This window comes from Elgaria multicarinata, chromosome 7 (genome assembly GCF_023053635.1).
Source record: "Elgaria multicarinata webbii isolate HBS135686 ecotype San Diego chromosome 7, rElgMul1.1.pri, whole genome shotgun sequence".
Lineage (NCBI taxonomy): Eukaryota > Metazoa > Chordata > Lepidosauria > Squamata > Anguidae > Elgaria > Elgaria multicarinata.
The window spans coordinates 32,631,335-32,652,875 of record NC_086177.1 but is presented as its reverse complement, the minus strand read 5'-3'; the positions used below and the strand labels follow the sequence as shown (position 1 = coordinate 32,652,875).

Here is a 21,541-nt window from a genome sequence, read left to right as displayed (position 1 = left end):
TACCCCCCTACCACCATGTGGGCTGCCTTGTGTCCTCTAATCTAGCTGACTTCACTCATGTATGGTAGAGGATGCTGCCCCATCACAAGTACCAACGTAGATTCAACTGCCTGTCCAGTCAGCTTCTGTACATGGAATGGGGTGGGGCCGCTAATTTGTCTTTCACCTCAGTCAGCAAAATGTCTTGGGAGAGCTCTAGTAGGCTTCATCAGTTATTTTATTTATATTTTTTTATTTACAGCCTGCCTTTTTTCTCCAAGGAACCCAAGGTGGTGTACATAACCCTCTTCCTCTTCATTTTATCCTCACAACAACCCTGTGAGGTAGGTTGGGCTGAGGGTCTGTGACTGGCCCAAAGTCACCCAGTGAGCTTCCATGGCCGAGTGGGGACTAGAATTCAGATTTCCTGACTTCCAGTCCAACACTCTAGCCACTACACACACCTGCAAAGCAGTTTAGCTCCCATTTCTAGCTATCAGAATGAAGGTGAAAACAAAGATTCACCTCCACCCCTTAAAAAAGAAAGAAAAAGAAATATGGCTAGATGTTTGCTTTTAAATCTTGGGATCACAAAGGTTCATACTACTATCATGAATGAGTGTGACAGTTGAGATGACATTAATATTCTCTGCCCCCTCAAATACCAAACCTCTTTCCATTATTTGTTTTCTAAAACCTTCACTTAGCTACTGTTCACACATTATGTTGTTTAACAAGAAATGAAAATTCAGGTTTAACCTCAACCCCCCACTGTATGAATGGGTTGACAAAGTTAAGGTGATGTATCTCTTTCCAAGTCCACTTTTCCACCCCTCAGCTGGATGCTGCCTTTCTACAGAGCTAGCTCCATGTGAAACAAAATGAGGGAGGAACGTATAATCTTACCATCTCTGCAGATACATCTGCTAGTTCAGACAAGATCATAATGAGATCGAAATCCTCTGATTCAGGTCCAGCTTCCTCTCTCACCTAAGGAATGTGATGATTCTTCAGTTTCTCACGTGGAAGGAACGGTTTAGACACAAGTTTCCCAGAGTATTCTCTTGAAAGGAGTTTGATGAGAAATAAAAGTTTAGTTTCTTTAAAAAAACAAAACCCAAAGTCCTGACAGCATAATCCCTTGCACGACTAATCAGAATCAAGTTCAATGAGTTACTCCTAAATAAATGTGTACAGAACAGCAGCCTAACTCACATCTTCTCCAGTGAGAGCTCCTTTGAACTGGCTCTACTCCTTGGGGTTCAACAGCAGTCTAGAAAAATGTAGAAGCTTCACCCTGTTATGTTTCTGTAAACCACACTGCTGTTTATTTATTTATTGCATTTATATCCTGCCATTTTTCCTCCAAGGAACCCAAGGCAGCGTACATAATCCTCCTCCTCTCCATGTTATCCCCACAACAACCCTGTGAGGTAGGTTGGGCTGAGAGTATGTGACTGGCCCAAAGTCACCCAGTGTGGTTTCCATGGCCAAGTGGGGACTAGAACCCGGATCTCCTGAATCCCAGTCCAAACACCTTAGCCACTACACCACACTGGCTCTGTTAAAGCGGAGCAGTTAAAACAAAAGTCAGCTAGTAAATAACATGTCCATACCTCCTGTCCACAAAACATGATTTTTTTATATTGTGCTTGGCAAGACTTAAATGAAGAAAAATGTCATAAAGGTATATACTCTGGTGAAGCAGGATTCCTGTGCACAACAGACAAAAATCAAGCAGCTAAGGGTGCAATCCTATGCAAGTTTAGACAGAAAAAAAGTCTTACAACACCAGCATGCCCCAGCCAGCAAAGTTGTAGGACAGGGAGGGTCTTTTTCTGTCTAAACATGCATAGGATTGCATAGCTGGCAGAAGAAATTGTGCAACGTTCACTGTGGGCAGGTGAAGCTTTTTCTGCCATAGAGATAGAGCGATGGAAAAAGTCCACTGACCACACATCCGTTAAAGGCATATGAACCATGTCTGAAAGTAATTGGCATTCCTCTTTCATATATCAGATGCTTGGGAGAGGGACTTCTGGCTCAGAAGATGGCACCCCAACAGATAATCCCTGAGGACATGCAGCTCTTGAGAGAAAAAAGTAGTGGCATCCACCTCTGGAAAACCCTCCCTTGTGCCTCAGCTATTGGGTAACATAAAATGTAATAAATAAATAAAATAAAAATAAGTTGATTTATTGCATTTGTTTTGATTTTCTTCTCAGTTCTGGAGTGACACCCTCAGGAAAGATGGAACCTGTCATTCAGGATTGAACCTGCCATCCCCTCATTCATCTATATCCATTTTTGTCCTTCTCCTTCTTTATAGTTATTCAAACTACAAACTTCAGGTCATCCTTAAAAGCCAATCTTTCTCATAAAGCCAAAGAAACAGGACAGAAGACATGAGAGGGGGGAAATGAGTAGAACCACCAGATGTTCATCACATATGCATAGATCCATGGAAAAAGTAACTTGCATAAACAAGCATAAAGCATAAGCTATTGCAGCCCTGGGGCAATAGCAGGTTCTTATGCCAACAAATAACTTACTTTTTGCCCAGGTTTATTTCGTCCAGTTTTCGCAATCTCTCCAATTAGTTGCCAGATCACATGTGAGTCTCACAATGGCGGAGGTGTTTATTTTACATGTCAAACAAAGATGATGTGGGAGGGGGGATAATAAATACGCACTTGTATATACAGAGAAAAACTAATCAATTGCAACTTTGACTCTGAGGTACCTCAAAGTACCTTTCTTCTAGACTAGAAGGTAATTTTAATCAAATTATTAAAACTACAACATCAGAATGTGTTGCGTGAACACCCTGTATCCTAGTCTACACTGTTATGGAGAACTATACATAAACTTGCATGTCATTTAGCTTTTCAGTCCCCTCATACAATGTCCCATTGTACACAAGGGATAATTGTTTCAGTGTCTATCACTCAAGGTGAAGTGTTAAGATTTTGTATTATTTCAAAACTGGCCTGTCTGCTACACAGGGAAACAACTGGAGGCAGGCTCTGGAGGGTATGGTGACAATTGCTCCAGGGGCCCAGAGAAGCAATAGAATGTAGGGTCACCACCCTTCAAAAATAAAAATAAAAATCTGGTACACGTCCATAGGTGAAGCAAAGCTCATAGAGCAAGTCCTACTTGTGTAACCAGAGCCCAGTTTATTTTGGTTAGTCTGAGCGCACAAGCCAGCCTTTTCTGGAAACCCCAAGGGTGGAGCAAAGCTGGGAGGGGGAAAGGGTTTTGCCAAGCCTAAGGGAGTAGCTCAGCACAAAACCTGTCTATTTGTCAGTGGTATTCCCGATTTAAAAATAAACAGTCTGAGGGGGGAAATAGTTGAGATGGTCCTGAACGTTTTAATTGGGAGGCTAATACTGGCGAGGTCCCCTCCCAAACTCATTATGGCCTCAGCCCAAACTAAAATGATGCTTGGGCCCAGCTCATAATAAGTTCATTGGAACCATCTCCCTCTTACTAAAGGTTTTCTGTATTAATAGAGATATTTGATCTTATTCTAAACTTCACTTCTGCATGGTAACTGATGCACACCTTTGTAAGTTTTGTTGATTGGATCAATAAATTCAACTGAATTGAATTGTGTTTCGTTTTGCCAGTGCTATAACAACCAATTTAACAGTAAAAGAAAATACCGAGGCTGCAATCTTACGTTTAATAGGGAGTAAGCCCCATTGCAATGGGCCATATTATTGCCCCCCAAGGCAACCACTATATGACTAGCCACATCTTCTATGGGAGCCATTTTGTGGTAGTGCTTACAACAGTTTCTCAAATTCTCAAACGTGCCCACAGTCCAAAAAGACTGGGGATCCGTAAAGTAAACACTACACTGGAATGTATTACTAATTCCATTAGTCATTTCTACTAAAGTAACTAAAATGTCTTTCCCACACATTCGGTAACTTCCATAGCATTTTTAATGCACAACCTACAATGGTTTAAGTCCTTTTGTTGCGCACAAGGATGGGCCACAAGGATGAAACTGCAGCTCCCTCTAGAGGATGTAAAAAATATAACTGAGCTTTCAGTCCTTGGAAATTCTGAAACTCTGCTTGAGAGTCTGTAAGGTAGGCCTCCTTCACTTAGCAAAATTATCTGCTACTGTCATGCTTCCCTGTACTTCCAGATCGAGTGGCCTCCTCCCAACCCTTATTTCCCAGTCCTTAGGGTGGTGGTGGTGAAACATTAGGTTGGATCCATATTTAAGCTGGATCAAGTGCACTGACAGAAGTGAACTTCTCCATACCTTCCTTTTCCAGGCAACCCCTGCAGCCCCTTGAAAATGCCACAGAGCCTCAGAAGATCCTGCTGAATGCAGTGGTGGGCTGTGGGGTTTGTGAGGAGGGAGATCCCCAAAACCCAGGCAGAAGAAACTTGTGCAAGTGGAGCCCTTCCTCTCATGGATGACAGATTCTGGATCCACCCCGTAATGCTTAATTTGCCCTAGTACACAGTTTGGGAGCTACTGACTTAAGAGCACCTATACTCTGAACACCTATACTAAAAGTGCTAGCCAGCCTTCCTCAACCTGGGGCGCTCCAGATGCGTTGGACTACAACTCCCAGAATGCCCCAGCCAGCTCGGCTGGCTGGGGCATTCTGGGAGGTGCAGTCCAACACATCTGGAGCGCCCCAGGTTGAGGAAGGCTGTGCTAGACTCTTGTTCAGGAGATTTTGGCCAATAAAATAAGTTTTGCCCATGGATAGCGATGCTTTTCTAATGCAATATTTTGACCAAAGAATACTAAATTAACTTCTGTAGACACCTTTTCTTGTTGAGTGATGTGCATTTACAAATTCAGTTTTGGTACCTACTGCAAAGCCACACCAAATATGCATGAAAAGGCAGGCTGGAATACATAATGAATGTTAGTCCAGAATAGCCTTATTAAATACACTGCAACTGTTTTGAAGCAATTGGAGAGTCGAGTCAAAGAGCAGTAGCTGGTCTATAGTGCCAAATTTTGCACTAGCGACATTAAGTTGACATCACAACTACAGCATTATTCCTGTAAAATTGAGAGGGCATGGTTGTAGGTGTTTTTTTTTTTTTTAACAAAATCAACGTGGTGGGGGGCTATTCACACAACACACTAACCTAGCAACTGAGTGTAGGTTGTTGTTGAACCGTGGCTTAGCATATTGTCTGAACGCAGGACATTTTCTGCAAGGTAGCTTGTTAACCACCCTGAATAACCCAACAACAAACCGCAGGCTCTCAAGCCACACTGCATGGTTAACAAATGTCCTGGGTTCAGACAACATGCTAACCTATGGTTCAGTAAACAATCCATGGTTCAACAACAAATCATACTCAACCACTGAGTATGGGTTAGCATGTTGTGCAAACCCAGTCAATGTAAGCCTATACAACTCTACTAAAAAGTAAAGATTACTGAGGCTTACATTCAAGGAACTAGATACAGGGCTACAGCCTTGCGATTCTATTCAAGCTATTGAAATCCACAGCCCAACTTTCATTATGCAACGTTGTACCTTATATTTAGCAACATTCCAGAGACTGGCAGATTTTTAAAAAACAAAAATCCAGTGTAATGCAGAATGTGTTCAGCTTTATTTAAAAACAGAAGAGCACCATAGGTAATAGACATAAAATATTATCCTGCACAGCTGTTAGAACATTGCTACTCCTTAAAAGTCTGAGCCAAATAAATGTACCATGTAGATATTATTTGTAGTGCATTTGATTACACCAAAAATGGCTCATTAGAATTGGACTAACACCCATTTGCAGAAGTGTGTTCCAAAACAAGATAGCAATACTTGCTCTGAAGTTGAATTTCCCGATCTTAAAAACAAATGTTATACTTGCACAAGATGGATCCAAATGGGAATCGCTGCTCTTAGGTATCAGATTGTATCTCTTCTCGTTTATAAATAGAAATAGCTGTTGTTCAAGTTCTACCATTTAAAACAAGCTACAAAAATGAACAAAATGAAGAACGTTGGCAGGATTCTCTCGCTCATAGAAGCAAGAGTCACTGTATGCACATTTACCAATGGAGAAATAAACACTACATTTCCAAGAGAGAAGGTGGAGGATGTAACTAGCTGTCTAGGCAGCCTAACTCTGTTGCTCCTCTCCCGTCAGGCAGCAACTGGTGGACTCTGAGATCAGCAGACTGTTTCTCACTCTTAGCCCTTCAATGGTTGACAAACAACAGCAAAGGGGTAATGTGAGGGCTGCGGCTGCTGCTCTTCTCCACACTCCAACCCAGCTTCAACGCCGACACAAATCCACACAAACCTAGAGAGTGAGGAAGATCAGCATCTTGGCAGGCCTGGCTTCCTGCTGCATAACACCCGCCTCCCCCATTCACGCCGGCATACCATTGGTGCTGCAGACCACGCGGGTGGGCAGAACATGAAGAAACATTTTCAATGAGATGCACATCCATAGGTTTTTGGGTTTTTTTCTTTAAGTCCTTCTCTTTGAAAAGATGTGCAAACAGAGAGCCTGTCACACGTCAAGGTCGCAGATAATTTAAAAGCTTCGAGAATATGTATATCCCTCCTTATACATGTTGTTATTTACGTCTGTATGTCAATCTGCATCTATAGCCTTCGAGCACAAAAAATAAAGGAATTTGTGCAAAATATGGCATCCCTATGGAAGTTCACTCTACTAAAATGTAAAATTACATGCTGTATAAATTTCTCTGGACTGGCCAAGTGCCTTATAAAAGTTCTCTATTTGTTTTTATTTTTCACCAAGAGTGTATTCTGGTGGAGAGCTACCACCAGAATACAAGGGTAACAAAAGAGTAGAGAAGCCGGTCTTTGCCAGTGGTAACGGTGAGTCCTGACACAAAGTTCTTTTGATTACTTGCCAAGATGAATGGTGTGTGGAGTTATTTTGCTACCAAAATAGCGACCCGTTAAGTCATGAATGGCTACTGTTGCCCTAAAAATCCCAACAACCTTGACTTATTTGCCCTTTTTCATCTTTGCAGTCTTCTCTTTTCGTTTCTTTACATGCTTTGGGGTCTTGTGTTTCCTTTTCTCCCTCTGTGCCTCTTTGGTCGTCTTCTTCCTTTCCTGGAAAAGAGATTAGATAGCACTGTAAATAGCAGGCCCAAGCGGCAAGCTGAATGTATCAACATCACGGAGTTATATTACAGAACAGCCGCAAAAACAATCAAAGTCAGAAATATTTTATTGACGTTGTGCTATCAATGTGTACGAGGCGCTTCAGAGTCATAAAAAAATGACAGGTCCTGCCTCAAGAATATATACATTACTTTGACCCCACTATTTAAGTATGGCATCATTTGGACACTCCTGGCTCTTCCACTTCCATCACGCCCACTTCTTGTAGACAGCTGTATAAACTGTGGAAAAGTAGGTTTGTCTAGAGTGAGCTGGAGGTCTAGGTGCATAAGCTGCAAATCTAAGTTATACTATCAGTTGAGCCACTGATAGTATACTCAGAAGGAAGGAAGGAAGGAAGCGGCAGTCAGGCATCCTTCCAACATTCCTGGGTCTGAATGAGGTTACTAGAGGGTGAGGAAGTGGCAGCCCTTCCGCTGTGTTCATGACCTCCAGAACTTTGCAACTAAGAATCTAGTGCCTAAATTTATTTATTTTCCTCCTCCCTCCCAACCACCTTTCCTTTTGTATCATGCGTTTTAGATTGTAAGCCTGTGGGCAGTTACTGTCTTAAAACATTTTTTAAGCTGCCTTGAGAGCCTTTTCTGGCTAAAAGGCGGGATATAAGTGCTATAATAAATAATAAACTCACGGGGCACCTTTAGGCAAACCACTAACTCTCAGTCTCAGCTCCTCAACTGTCAGCCAGGGATAATAATATTGCCCCATCTTACAGGATAGTTGTAAGGATTATTGAGACAATATAGCTAAAGAAAACACGTTCCATCCTTGGGATAAGCCCTAAGTACTTAGTGGGGAAACGGCTACAAGTGATGACAGGAACATAAGAAGCTGTCTTCATCTTACTCAGTATTGTCACTAGACTCACTGGCAGCGGCTCCCCTGGATTTTAGGCAGGGGTCTTCCCCAGCCCTATCTGGAGATGCCAGGAATTGGGGAAAAAAAAACCTGTGTCACTGAGTTGTTGAGAACTGGTACATTGGAACACAAGAAACTACCTTATGATGAGTCCATCTAGCTCAATATTATCAACACTGACTGGCAGAAGCTCTCCAGGGTTTCAGGAAGGAGTCTTCCCCAGCCCTACCTGGAGATGCTGAAGATTGAACCTCAGAACTTATTATTATTTATTTATATAGCACCATCAATGTACATGGTGCTGTACAGAGTAAAACAGTAAATAGCAAGACCCTGCCGCATAAGCAGGTGCTCCTGCCAAACAAGGAAGCTTCATTGACTAACCTTTTTATCCACATCAGTTCCAGCAGGTCGATCTTTAGGATGCACCGACTCTTCCTGTTCTTTGCCACCCGATTCGGAGTTGTCGGAACTGCCGCCATCATCCTCCGAATCCGTTCCTGCTTCATCTTTATTTTCAAGGAGAGCAGGCACCTAGGACGGAGAACGGAAACATGTTCTTCCCCATCTGGACCGAAACATATGTGCTGGTCCTGCTCTCACTGCTGGCCACAGGCTGGGGTGTCTCTGCAGAGAGCGAACCTGGCAGTTGAAACTAGGCTTTCCCCAGGAACTCAACAAGCTTCCCTTCTGCAGACAGGCCCCCACCGTGTGGATGTGTCAGAATGTGGGCCAGCATGCACAATCACACTCACTCTCCCCCATTTGGTATTAACCCCGTGTAATAAGTCATACTTGAAAAAGGCTATCATTGAAGAACACAGTCCCAGAGGAAACCACCTTACCTTCTGAACACCGGATAAATCCTTCTTTAACCCTGTCACCGTCTGGTAGAGAATCTGTGCAAAAAACAACAGTCTAAATAAATAAGTTACATTTATATAGCGTATTTCAAATGTTTAAAGCTAGGGTCTCTAACGTGGCACCCAAGGACACCCTTTTGGGTGCCTGTCAGGCTCCCTGCCCCTCCTGATTTTTTAATATATAATTTAAATGTTAACTAGGTGACTGTTATGCTGCAAAGCAAAGGTCTACCTCTGCTGCCATCTCTATTAAAAGACTGGTTTTTTTGGTTTTTTTGTTTTAGGTCAGTCCCCACCTCTGTCTTGTAATTAGGTTCTTGGACAAGTTAGTTCTCTTCTAGCCTCACCAGTTTGCTTTCTGGGAAATGAGTGCTTTGTGACCACCTTTGCCCGTCATGATAGTCACTTAAATAGGCAATCCCCTCCTCGCGGCAGCCATTTTGTGAGAGTGCCCACAACACTTGCAAAATTCAAAATGCACTCACTAACACAAAAGGTTTGGGGACCCCTGCGTTAAATTATGGGAGTCCTTTTTATAGCAAGAATATGATTTTTTTTCCCCCAAGACAAATTCCAACTATCACTGTAGCATCCTGCTAGTGGCAGACAAGACGAGTGCTTTCTTTTGGAAGGCAGTCTTATTATTAGCTTGCTACCTTCATTCTGAACAGTGGGCTGGATCTAGAGTTCTGCTTCCACTGAAGGATGGGGGCAGAGAGGAGACTTGTACAATTCCTCCTTCCTTCTACAGCCTTCTATAAAGCTGCTCTGGAGGGTGGGGGACACTCCCAGAGAAGCATGAAACTAAATGCAGGGGGAAACACGGAAATTCCTTCCCACTTCCTTCTACTGGTGAGGAACCTCTGCCGGATGTCAGTGTCTTCCATAAATGGAAGGAGCCATTCCGCTCACAGAAAGGTCAGTCTCAATCCAATTCAGTATACTGTGCGATGTGCTGGTCAGTATCAGAAACCATGAAAGAATGTAGTGTCTTGGGTATCCCCAAAGCCCAAGGTTCCTTACGTTATCTTGCTGCACATTTAAGGCTGTGTCTTCTTCCTTCAGTTTCATCATTATGTCCACATCCCTCTCATAGTTCTTAACTTCAGTCAGGGTTCTAGGGATATAGGCTTTCTTGAACACCTAAATAAGGCAAAACAAGCACAAGCATTCAATCAATTCCACAATATGTTTCAGCCCCATCCTCTCTAACATATTTTTTTACCTGCAAATAGGACAGCAGGACTGGAGCGATCATGGATCACTGACACCATGTCTAGATTAATATGTGAATCAGAAGTCCTAGATTCAGCCATCAGCCACTGATGTGATCATATTGATACATTTTTGTACCACTGGCTTTATGTGTCCATACGTACTTGGGGATGACTGGAACCACTTGGGCGTAGAAGGAAACATCTTATGTAAGCCAGCCCACATCCCTTAACTTTTAAAAAAGCTAGTGCTATAAACACAAACGCAAAGAATGTTTGCTGGAGCTTAAAAAACCCAAGCACAAAATCAAGATCTGAAAGCAGAACTTCCCGGAAGTAAAATTTATTTCCTTGTAAGGTTCCTCACTGTATCCTATTCTTTTAATATAACACTGATGGATTTAAATGAATGATGGTAACCCTCTGAAGATTGCAAAACAAGCAGTACCGTAACTGTTCAGGGAGTGTAAAAACATTTGACAATACAGACAGCACAGAGTGTTGTCAAAGCACTGAGCAACATTTGTTGGTTCTTTCAGAAGAGACATGATGGATGCAGAAGAGAGAGTCAAAAAAATCAATCTTCTGTCTTACCTCTTCGTCCACGTTATCTTGGTTGGACCTTTCTTCCTCTGTTCTCCCAGACGATATTTCCATGGCCTGCAGGACATAATGCAAGAATTAACGGGAGGGTTTATAGCAAGCAGACAGTCTTGTAAGAATTGGTTATTGTTATACCTGATAAATACTTCATTAAAAACCATAGCAATTTTAAAAAAGCCAACATATTTTTCATTTATAAAGGAGAACTGAAGGTGATTAAAATACACCCCTCCCTCCCCCCACAGAAATCTCTGAATCTTACCTTTTCAAGGTAAGCATCCATGTTCTCACTTGTAATCGATGGATCCGTGACAAACTCAAAAAGCTCTCTCACTGTCATCACTGCAACGTTATATTTTTGAAAAAAATCTGCCAGAAAGGACAGATGAAGGTCACGTTAAGATACCAGGTCCATTATTGCCAACAGCTGCCTACATGAACCCTGGTGGCAACAAATACAGTCTGCTTCTGAAATCTTGGAAAAAACTACTAGAAGACCTGCAGACTCAGTTATTTGATGGCAGCTGAGAATAGACCAAGTTATTAAGAGTTCTCCTCAAAAGCCCATTTCAATCAATCAATCTTCCAAGCACAAGAGAGTCGAAATCTCATTTTAAAATCATCCTGATTATTTTTAAGTCTCACATTTTAAAATTCTACATTGGAAAATTTGACCAGCTCTACCTCTTAGATAAGCCACTGACAGAAAAAAGGCAGATTTGAAAGTGAGTAAAATGTATTTGCTGCTGACAATCCATTTTCTCTACCAAGAGTTGAACCATCATTTTTTTAGGGCAGCTCTTATCAAAATAGGACAGAACTGCCCTGCAGCCTCCCTCAACTGTCCCATATGCTTTTTCTTTAAGCAAATAATTTTATTTAGTGTTTTTTTAATTATTATTTTTATCCCACCTTTCAGGATAGATCCCCTCACAAGGCAGATTACATGTGCGACAAAATAAAATAATAAAATTTAACATTATTTAAAAAACATTGTATTAGGATAAAACATAACCATTAACATAAAATATTGCAGCAGCGCATAAATATTTGCTAAAATGATCCAAATGCAAGGTAGAATAAGAAAGTATTTAAGGATCTGCTAAAAACTAACAAAAAGGGGCATGTGGGGAGGGAAGGGGCCATCTCACTGGGGATGTTATTCCAAAGGTGCCACCACAAACAAGGCCCTATATCCCTGGTACTTGCCCACCTGAAGCTCCCAATGATGTACCAGAAAGTGGGGCCTCAGATGCTGAACTTAAGGCTTAGACAGATTTATAGGGATGCTGGCTATCTTTTCCAAGCCAAAACCAACCACCAGTACACACCCTATAACCGGTTGAAACAGAATGTAGCAGAGATCTTAATTTTTTATTAAGAAGCTAAAATGAATTGCCTCCAGGGCTGTATTCATGGGTAAGCAAGCCATGTGTCTGGCTTGAGCATCAGGTTTGGGGGCAGGGCTGCTGCCATGGTTATCCACATAACAAAGAGTACGAACAGCTGCTCTTCATCTGGAACGCTGGAAAACACTGTCCTATGCAGCCAGCATTGTGTTAACATGCATAGGGATTTTTGTAATCCCCAATTTGCTGAAATACTTCCAACATCAAGGCCTACTCAAATAGTGTGCACATGAGTGAACATGATTAGATCTGTACATGCAAGTCTATCATCTCATATGAGAGGGATAAACCAGGCATGCAGATCGTATATTAAAAAATGGGGTATTCAAAAGTTGAACGAATGCGGAGGGGGGTGGGGGGTGGAGCCGCTGAAGATGCTCCTTGCCTGAAGCACCATTTGGCTTAGGGCCAGCCTCAGTGACCCCCTACTCACCATTGATATTGGCACAGTCTTTCCTCAGGAATTCTAAAGCATGTGGGTGGTCGTGCTCCACAGACTGGGACACATCTATGATATAGACCTCCCCACTGTGATACCTGGAGAAGGGGAAAAAGCAGGGGGGGGGTTGTTAGTGTTATAATTATGATTGTTTCTAAAATGCTTTAGCTCTGCTAGTGGCTTTGATAGAAAACATTTTACTGTTTGGGGGGAAATCTGGAGGGGCAAGTGCGTTTGGATATCAGGGGTGGGGGAGGGCGAAGTGCCTAAGGCCTGACCTACACCAAGCAGGATATTGCACTACAAAAGTGGTATATAAAAGGCAGGAGCTTTATAGCGGTATTGAGGTGCACTGACAACTGTTGGGGCCCACTGACACATACCATATATTGCTTTCATAGTGCTATATTGCTTTCATAGTGCTACACCTAATCTAAGGTGTAGATTAGGCCTTAGAATTTTAAACCAGAGGTCATTTCTTGACACAGGCCCTAAGTCCATTTGAAAACTGGACTTTCAAATGGACTTAGGGGAAGGGGCAGATCAGGAGACAAAGCTAGATAAAGGTGTTGAGGATTTCCTTGCTCTAATCTCTAATTTTCCTAGCATCTTCATGACTCTGTTCTGCATGCCAAGGAAGACGGGAGAATGGAAGGGCACAGCCCAGGGAAGCAGCTGACTTTATGAAATCCATGAACTGGATGTGGACTTGACTTATAAAGATCCAAGATAAAGGATTTACACGTTGGGAAAACTTTGGAAGTAGTTCATAATTCTGGCAACTCTTCCAAGATTTTGCACTGGTCAGCTGAAGAATGTCTCTTCATATGTTGCTTCAAAGCAACTGTCGTAACCTCTTCACATGAAAGCTGTTTGAGCATAGCAGCTAAGCAGCGAAATCTCAGCCAAGCCATAACTTGAATCAGTGACCTTATGCAAGCAAGCCACTATTCGACAGCACAGCCTTCCCCAAGTCCTGATGTTTTGGACTACTGTATTTCTTCAATTCTAAGACGCACTTTCCCCCCCATATAAACATCTCTAAAAACGGGGTGCGTCTTAGAATCGCAGGTCATTTATTATTCCTTAGAATCAAAGCTTTTTTTCTGTTGGTGGTACCAAGTTGGGGAAAGCTGCTCCAGCCTCAACTGTCACCATTCTACCTACCTTACAAGGTTGCTTTAAGGATGACTCATAGGCCTGGTTCAGACAACATGCTAAACCATGCTGCTTAACAACAAAATGGTTAAGGGACCATTTTGTGGCTAAGCAGCATGGTTTAGCGTGTTGTCTGAACCAGGCCATACAAAAGACTGGTATTTAAACCATGGTTTGTCACCCTACCCAGAGTTTGTCTGGCAGACAATCAAACAAAATATGGTTTGTTTTCTCAATCCCTGAATTGTTCTCCTCCTCGTTCACATGTTCCCCCCTGCCTGTATCCCAACTGCCTTTGCAGCACTGCAGCATTGGCATGTAAGGAGACTAAATCTTTTTACTGCTCTTGCCCGCTACCTCTGTAGCACGGCAAAACCCATAAACAGCCTATGATTGTGTACCACACAATAACCGATGGTTTAAACAACCTACAGTTCACAACCCAGCAACAAACCATGGGTTTGTTTCATGGTTAACAACCCATAGAACTGGTTCATACAACATGATAGCCCACCATGGATTAATTTACCCATGAGGGCTGTTGTGTTGTGCTAGGTGCCTGGCACAATGTGACAGCCCCTGAGGGTAAATGAATCCACAGGGGACTGTTATGACTTGCGAACAGGCTCCTAGTTAACCCATAGTTCTGGATTCACATGTAACAATAACCCATGATTCAACAAACCACTGTTAATCAAATCGTGGTTTGTCGTTAAATGTGAACCAAGTCTATGTACATAGAGCACTCTGAACACCCGAAATGTACTAAGTATTATCATCATCTCAAGATGGCAAAGAATGTTTGATCAACTAGTCTAATTCATATCTCCTGCTATACATTTTTATTTACAAGAAAGCTGGCCAACTGTCACTGAACCCCCATCATGATTTTAGGAAAAGGAAAACAGAATTTCACTTGTAATTTACTCATTTTATAGGACAAATTAAGCTCTTCATTGTTTTTGGAAGCCACGTTAACTGTAGAAGAGATCTCAGGTAGGAGTGGCATGAAGAGTCTTGCAACTTCACAAGCCAGGACAACAACACCCTACCTCCAGGGCAGAGTAGCACACCCCAACTTTTTAAAACATTATGCAAATAAATCATCAGTATCAATGTTCAGGTTCCGAAAACATACAGCATATTAAATTCACTGAGATCTGCATGGACAAGCTTGGCATCTTGGTACATTCTTCTCATATATTGTATGACTTGCAGATACGACTCCCGGGCTTTCGACTCCGATAACTGGGCATTTTTCAACAAAGGAGCAGGCCTTGGATCAAAGGAAGAAACACAGAGTAGAATGTTTGTGTCCATCATCAGCTATCCTCCCACTTCAGCGTTCCACCCACTCTGGTTCAGTATGGGGAGGGCTAAAGAAGGCGGAATGAAGCTACCGCAAAACACAAGCCAGCATCTGGCCACAGCCCCAGGATTTCTACCTACTTTACCAATCAAGCGAAATAATTAAGCAAACTCTGTGCTTTCAGGTCAGAGGCTCAAATTATGCAATGGGAGCCGATGTGCTTTGACTTGCAAGTTAAGCCCCACTTAATGCAAGTAAGCCCCACTTATTGCAACCTAAGGAAGGCCACGCAGACTCTCATTTACATGACAGGAGTAAACAGGGCTTGTTTTTTCAGCTGGCTGAGGTGGCCAAGGGTTGTATCCAAGGTGCTGGTTTTAACCTATAAAGCCTTACACGGCTTGGGACCACAATACCTGGTGGAACGCCTACCCGAACACTACGTTCAACATCTAAGGTCCTCCTCCGGGTGCCTACTCTGAGGGAAGCTCAGAGGACGGCAACAAGAGAGAGGGCCTTCTCTGTGGTGGCCCCCCAACTGTGGAACAATCTCCCTGACGAGGCTTGCCTGGCACCGACATTGTGATCTTTCTGGCGCCAGGTCAAGACTTCTCTCTTCTCCCAGGCATTTAGCAATATGTAATGAGCCTGGGTCTGTTTTCTGGCTCATCGTTTCTGAAGTTGATATAGTGGTTTTAAATGTATGTGAATTTTGCATGTTTTTGTGGTTTTTAATTTTTGTATATTGTTTTTAAATGTTTTATCTTATGTGAACCGCCCAGAAAGGTGGTATATAAATGCAAATAATAATAATAATACAAGTCCAACTTAAGCCCCATTAACTTCAATGCGTCTACTCTAAGTAGGACTAACACTGGATATCTCTGGTGGCCACGATATGGAGAGCTTCTGAAGGCAAGACCCAAAACAAGCAGAAAGCTCATTTCTGGAAGGGGCGTGACCTACCCCTTCCAGAACTGAGCGTTTCTGTTCCTTGGAAGCACTATATCACAGCCGCCGCAGTAGGGGCCGTGCACGCCCTGGGATGGGTGGGCCTTGCCACTCACACAAGGGTATGACCGGATCCTGCCCCAAAAGCCCTAGTGCTAATACATTGCAAGCGTTTAAAAATTGTGAGAGGACTCTTTTGTACATCAGTGAAATCAGCCGAGAAATCACAGCATTTGAAAACCTAATATATGTAGTCAGCACTCTTTTATCCACTTAATTTGAAATAAGCCCCACTGAATTCAATGGGACATACTTTTAAGCAGATGCATATAGGACTGCACAGCTAATGAAGTGAAACAATGCTTCTTTTTAACACACACACACACACACACACACACAGAGCGTTTGACTACTTACATGTCATTTTTGCCAATAAAGCCCATAACAAGAACATGACTTCTTAGCATAATGGGTTCTGGGCATGGAATTTGTGCTGTATGTAACCTACCAAAAAATAAATAAAACTGCTGTTATCCCATATAATATTTTTTTTAAATCCACATGTCAAGAATAGTTTGAAGAAGTGCTGGAGAGGAAGCCATTTTTCCTCCTTAAGGAATTTCTTTAGCCTGTCAATATATATAAGCAGAAGGACAGTTAAACCTCACAAGACTCTCAGCCCTTGTCCTAAACCAGCCTTGCCTAACTTGGTGCGCTCCAGATGCTTTAGACTACAACTCCCACTATTCCTGACCATTGGCATCCTGGCTGGGGCTGATGGGAGTTGAAGCCCCAAACACTGGAGGGCACCACAGTTCCTTTTTATTTTTATTTTCAAACCTATAGAGAGAGGTGTAATTTCAGCTGCCTTGGCTGAAGCCTGCTATGTTGGCAAGTGGTTTTTTCTTCCCAACAAATACTCTGGCAGAAGAGGACCCTCAATGTAAGAGAATTAGAGGCAGGCTGCTACGGTATTTGTGCTTCAGTAAAAAACCAACACAGCACCTTTTATTCGATGAGTCAACGTGAATTCATTTAGGGATTCGTGGTCATGCATGGTGCACGCACATCCATACACATGCCATATTGGCTAATGGGGAACATGGGTAAGAGGGTGCTGTTGCACTCGTGTTCTGCTTGTGGGTTCCTGGTTGACAGCTACTGTCATGCCTCCCTCAGATTCGTCTGAGGATGACGGGGAAGGAGAGGTGGCAGTTCCGGGTGAGGGTCCTAGCGCAGAAATAGCTCCAGAGCCCTCACTGCCAGTTAATGACCAATGCCCTGCTGCAGCCCCTCTGTCTGATTCAGAGGACCAAGTGCCACTGACCCCTGCAGAGCGAACAAGGCCTAATGTAAAACAGCAACGGAGAAAAGTGTCGGCCCGTTTAAGGGGAAAAGCCTGCCAGGAGACTGGGGACTGATTAAAAGCAGATGCTCCAGGATGCTGGAGATAAAGCTGCTGGAATTCCACAGGCCGGCACTGAAGTGCAACGTCAGTTCAACCCGCCGGCGCTCTTTCACCTGCTCCAAGACCTTGAACCTCGCCCCATCTGGACACCGTGACTTCTTTGGATTTTGGACCCTGGACTGGACAAGGACCCTTCCTTGCCTTAGTGAATCAGCTTCGAAGACCCGGTAAACTCCCAAGCCCTCCTTTGCCTCATCTCTCCCTCCCGTCTCTCCTGGCCTTGACAGGTTTATTGCTGGTTATCAGCAGGAGATTTACGGCCATTCCTTGGAAGGCAGCAGTGGTCAGCCGGCAAAGCCTGACAGCTACTTGGGCCACAGCATGAATAGGGTGCCAGACTAGATGGACCCTTGGTCTGATCCAGCAGGGCTCTTCTTATGTTCTTATGACCCTGGAGTACTTTCTGCCTTCCCTTGTAGCATACGGCCAGGCTCACTTGCACGAGACATGCGCTTACTCCTCTCTGGATTGTGCCTTAACCTGAGGGGCAGCGGCCAGCAATTAAATTGACCTATGTGATAACCTAAGGCAGAAAAAAAGGTGAATCAAGTTTCTCTCTTCCTTTACCCTTTATTCCTTGAGCCTGCCAGCATTCTCAATAGCTGTCTTAAGATCAAAAACATTAGGAGTTTTTGAACGTAAGATCAAAAACATTATGTGTTTTTGAACATAAGATCAAAAACATTCTTGTCCTGGGAGGGAGGGAATATTGAAGAATATATTTGAAGGGGAGAGTCTAGCAGCTTTCTTTCTTTCGTTCTTTCTTCCCTGAAGCAGAGCGGAACATGAATTCCATAAACTAGTGCCTATAATTTACTAAGCCTGCCTTTGATATATGCATAAAGCATGTATGAATGTGCACTATTTGTGTGTATCTCATATATAAACAGGCAAAAAAGAAAGAAATTATGCTTCCAAAGTGATCAACTTTTCCTTTTAAGTTTCTTTTTTCTTTTTTAAGTGACGATGAAAGTGTAAAAAAAACCACACATAAATCTTCATACCACAAAAAGGTACCTTTTATCTGTTAAAACAGTGATGCTAACTTATTGTTACTTAGGAAGCTGCCTTATACAGAGACAGACCGTGGGTACATCTAGCTCCGTATTTTCAACACTGAATGGCAACAATGGCTGTCCAGGATTTTAGGCAGGAGTTTTTCCCAGCCTTACCTGGAGATGCCAAGGACTGAACCAGGACCTTCTGCATGCAAAGCAGGTGCTCTGCCACTGAGCCACGGTAATGATCCATAGAAAGGGAACGCATGTACACAGGATCCTGGTTTGGATGTATGGGAGAAGGGATTTGATTTAGTGAATTACTGATTTCTTTCAGTCCACCATTTTAGCTTCTAGAAGGAGCTGATTAAAGTGTTTATCTAGGCCAGCCTTCCTCAACCTGGGGCGCTCCAGATGTGTTGGACTACAACTCCCAGAATGCCCCAGCCAGCTCTGCTGGCTGGGGCATTCTGGGAGGTGCAGTCCAACACATCTGGAGCGCCCCAGGTTGAGGAAGGCTGATCTAGGCCATTACAAAACGGCATACAGGAACCAACGCAGGAGAAATGAAAGACGAAAAAAGTCACCTTGTTAAATTCCTCATCTCTTTTTCGGCCCAGGTTTTGACCATTTTTCTTGGGTTTCCTTTACAGTATCCATGGCGAAACCTTGAAAGCACAAACAGGGAAATGGAATTATAAAAGCCCAGCATGAAAACTATTTTGGTGAAAAACACCCAAGAAAGATTACGCAAGCGAAAGTGGAAATACAGCTTTAAAAAAATGTTTTAAAATCCTCAGACTCACCTGAATTCCCCACACACATATTTATCCCGATCTTTAAACATCAGAATAGAAGTCTTATAAATCTTTATTGCTCTGTTCTCTCCGTTTGCAGTACTGGCATGATATACATTCGCCTAGCAAATTGTATACAAGTAAAATAAGAATATATTAAGGAATGTAGCAAGGTATGTATAAATCGATATACTCATATGAGGATTTAAAACAGTGTTTATTAAGCAATGAGCAGGCCAAATTACGTAACTGGAGAGTCACTACGTGTGCAGGTCTACAGCCACGTGTATACAGCCACATTTTTGTTCATATTTTCAGTTCCCAGACCCCTCCCCAAACACTTGGGCCATGAACAGACAGAAAGGGGGGGGATATTTCCATAGCTCTGCATGAAGATGTGCAAACCCTTGCAAAAATTACATTCAAAATTAATTGTGTGACACATGTGGAACAGATCACTCTGCATACATCTTTATTATTCTCATGGAAGTTCATGTAGAGGCACATGAACCAGCCCCCTTCATTTGCAAGCCTGTTTCTGCAGGCACAAGAGGTTCTCTGAAATGTGGCCTCAGTTTGGCACAGAGATGCTGGAGTGAAAAGTAGCACCTGCTCATGTATCTGAATGTCTTTCACATTCATCTCTCAGTCACAACCTTAGGGTTGTATCCAATGTTAGTCCTACCTGAAGTAGACCCCTTGAAATAAATGGTTACGAGTAACACTGGATACAATCCTCTAGTTCTAATTCCGTAAATCTACCAAGCTGCATCGACCAAGTTCATTTAAAATCAGATTGGCTTCCAGAAGAAGTTATTTAATATCTGTTGGTCATCTAGCCAACTGGGCAGCCTGCAAATCAGATCAGACCTGAAAGGCTTAAAAAAAAAAAAAGCTTATAATTCACACAGCCCTGACTATAGTAAGTTCCATGTTATCACAGCCATGACTCAGTTACTGAAATGTTGAAGATGGAGAGAAAAACAACAAATTCAGATTTAGGGGCTGGTTAACTCTTACACTTAAATGCAAATGTTAAATCATTATTTTAAAGCAGGCTTTGTTGATTAATTGTATGAGCTTAAATTGATTGAATCTACATAAGTTGTATAAGAACATATGTGTCACACCAGGCACTGCCTTAGAAAAGACAGTGAGCTAGTTTGGACGTTAACGCTAAAGCCTGGCTTAGGCTTGCACCTCCTCCTCCCTTCTCTTATGTGGCTGCAAGGAAGAGTTCAGAAGCTTTTGCTTCCATTTTTCTTTAACTTCAGCTTGTCACATCTTTTGAAGCCAACAACATGTGGTTAATCTTAACTACAGTTTGTTGAAACAAGCCAATTTCAAACCTTGGTTTACAAAGCTGGCTTGTTTGAAGAGCCATAGTTAAGATCAAACGTAATTAGGTTTTAGATGGCATGCTAAGTCGTGGTTAATTTAAATGGAAGCAGACCATCTGATCTTTTCATGGGTGTCCCAGAGGAAAGGACGCATGTGCAAACCCAAGGTTTGCTGTGGCTCATCCATGTAATGCTTAGCCCTGCACACAAATGTCCCCATTCCCTATGTGCAGGAGAGAAGGGTAATGATTCTTCCAAGATGGCCCTTTGGAAGTTGGCATAAGAAATTGCTTTTAAATAAAATTCACTCGCTTTTTTACAAAACGTGTTGTGTGATTAATCCAGAGCATCTTTTCAGTCAATCATATAGTTTAGAATGTATTAATCTAAGCAATGAATTGTTCCAGCCCAATTTACAGTGAAACCAACCTCTTTCCCAGTACTGATGCAGCCATAGATCTCAGATATGACACCTCTTGTTAGCATCTTGAACAGAATCATTCGAGTTCTTGGGTCCAGAACCTCAAAACAATGAAAAACACGGCAGCAAAATTTCAGTACACAGAGATGCTGGAAAAGTAATTTCCAAGCTTAAAATTCAAAGGAAAGGACAATAAGCAGAACCAATATTTTATTCTGGAAAGTTTGTACCATGTCATCCAGTCCCCTGTAAACCATTTTTCCTGTACACAATGAACTGTCTCACAGCTCTCGGGCTTAATTTAAATAGAGTTTAAATTATCTGACCTAAGTCCCAATATAAAAGCAAAAGCATAATACACTGATTGTGCATAAGCTCTTATTGAGTGGAACGCACCTTGTCAGATATATGAGGAGGTCTGGGAACTATCCATTTTGTGTATTAATTCCATTTCAGAAACTTATTTCTTACATTTGCTGGCCACAATGTATGTTACTGTGTTTTCCCAGCTATAGTCGTATGTGTAAGGATGTAGGAAGAATCTGTCTGGAAGGTAAAGTTTCCCAAA

General features: G+C 42.5%; 1 protein-coding gene across 1 annotated transcript in view; it reads right to left on the bottom strand.

The window, feature by feature from the left end:
* Positions 1 to 5,567: 5,567 nt before the first annotated feature.
* RIOK1 (RIO kinase 1) overlaps positions 5,568 to 21,541 on the bottom strand; it is a 30,185-nt gene continuing 14,211 nt past the window's right edge. Inside the window, exons 7-18 of the mRNA XM_063130347.1 lie at positions 20,982 to 21,074; positions 19,222 to 19,334; positions 19,003 to 19,083; positions 16,367 to 16,453; positions 14,828 to 14,965; positions 12,526 to 12,629; positions 10,946 to 11,052; positions 10,675 to 10,740; positions 9,890 to 10,009; positions 8,849 to 8,902; positions 8,388 to 8,537; positions 5,568 to 7,073 (exon numbers count right to left, since the gene is read on the bottom strand). Of these exons, the coding sequence (XP_062986417.1) occupies positions 6,963 to 7,073; positions 8,388 to 8,537; positions 8,849 to 8,902; positions 9,890 to 10,009; positions 10,675 to 10,740; positions 10,946 to 11,052; positions 12,526 to 12,629; positions 14,828 to 14,965; positions 16,367 to 16,453; positions 19,003 to 19,083; positions 19,222 to 19,334; positions 20,982 to 21,074 (1,224 nt within the window). The 3' untranslated portion in view covers positions 5,568 to 6,962. The remainder of the gene's footprint in view (positions 7,074 to 8,387; positions 8,538 to 8,848; positions 8,903 to 9,889; positions 10,010 to 10,674; positions 10,741 to 10,945; positions 11,053 to 12,525; positions 12,630 to 14,827; positions 14,966 to 16,366; positions 16,454 to 19,002; positions 19,084 to 19,221; positions 19,335 to 20,981; positions 21,075 to 21,541) is intronic.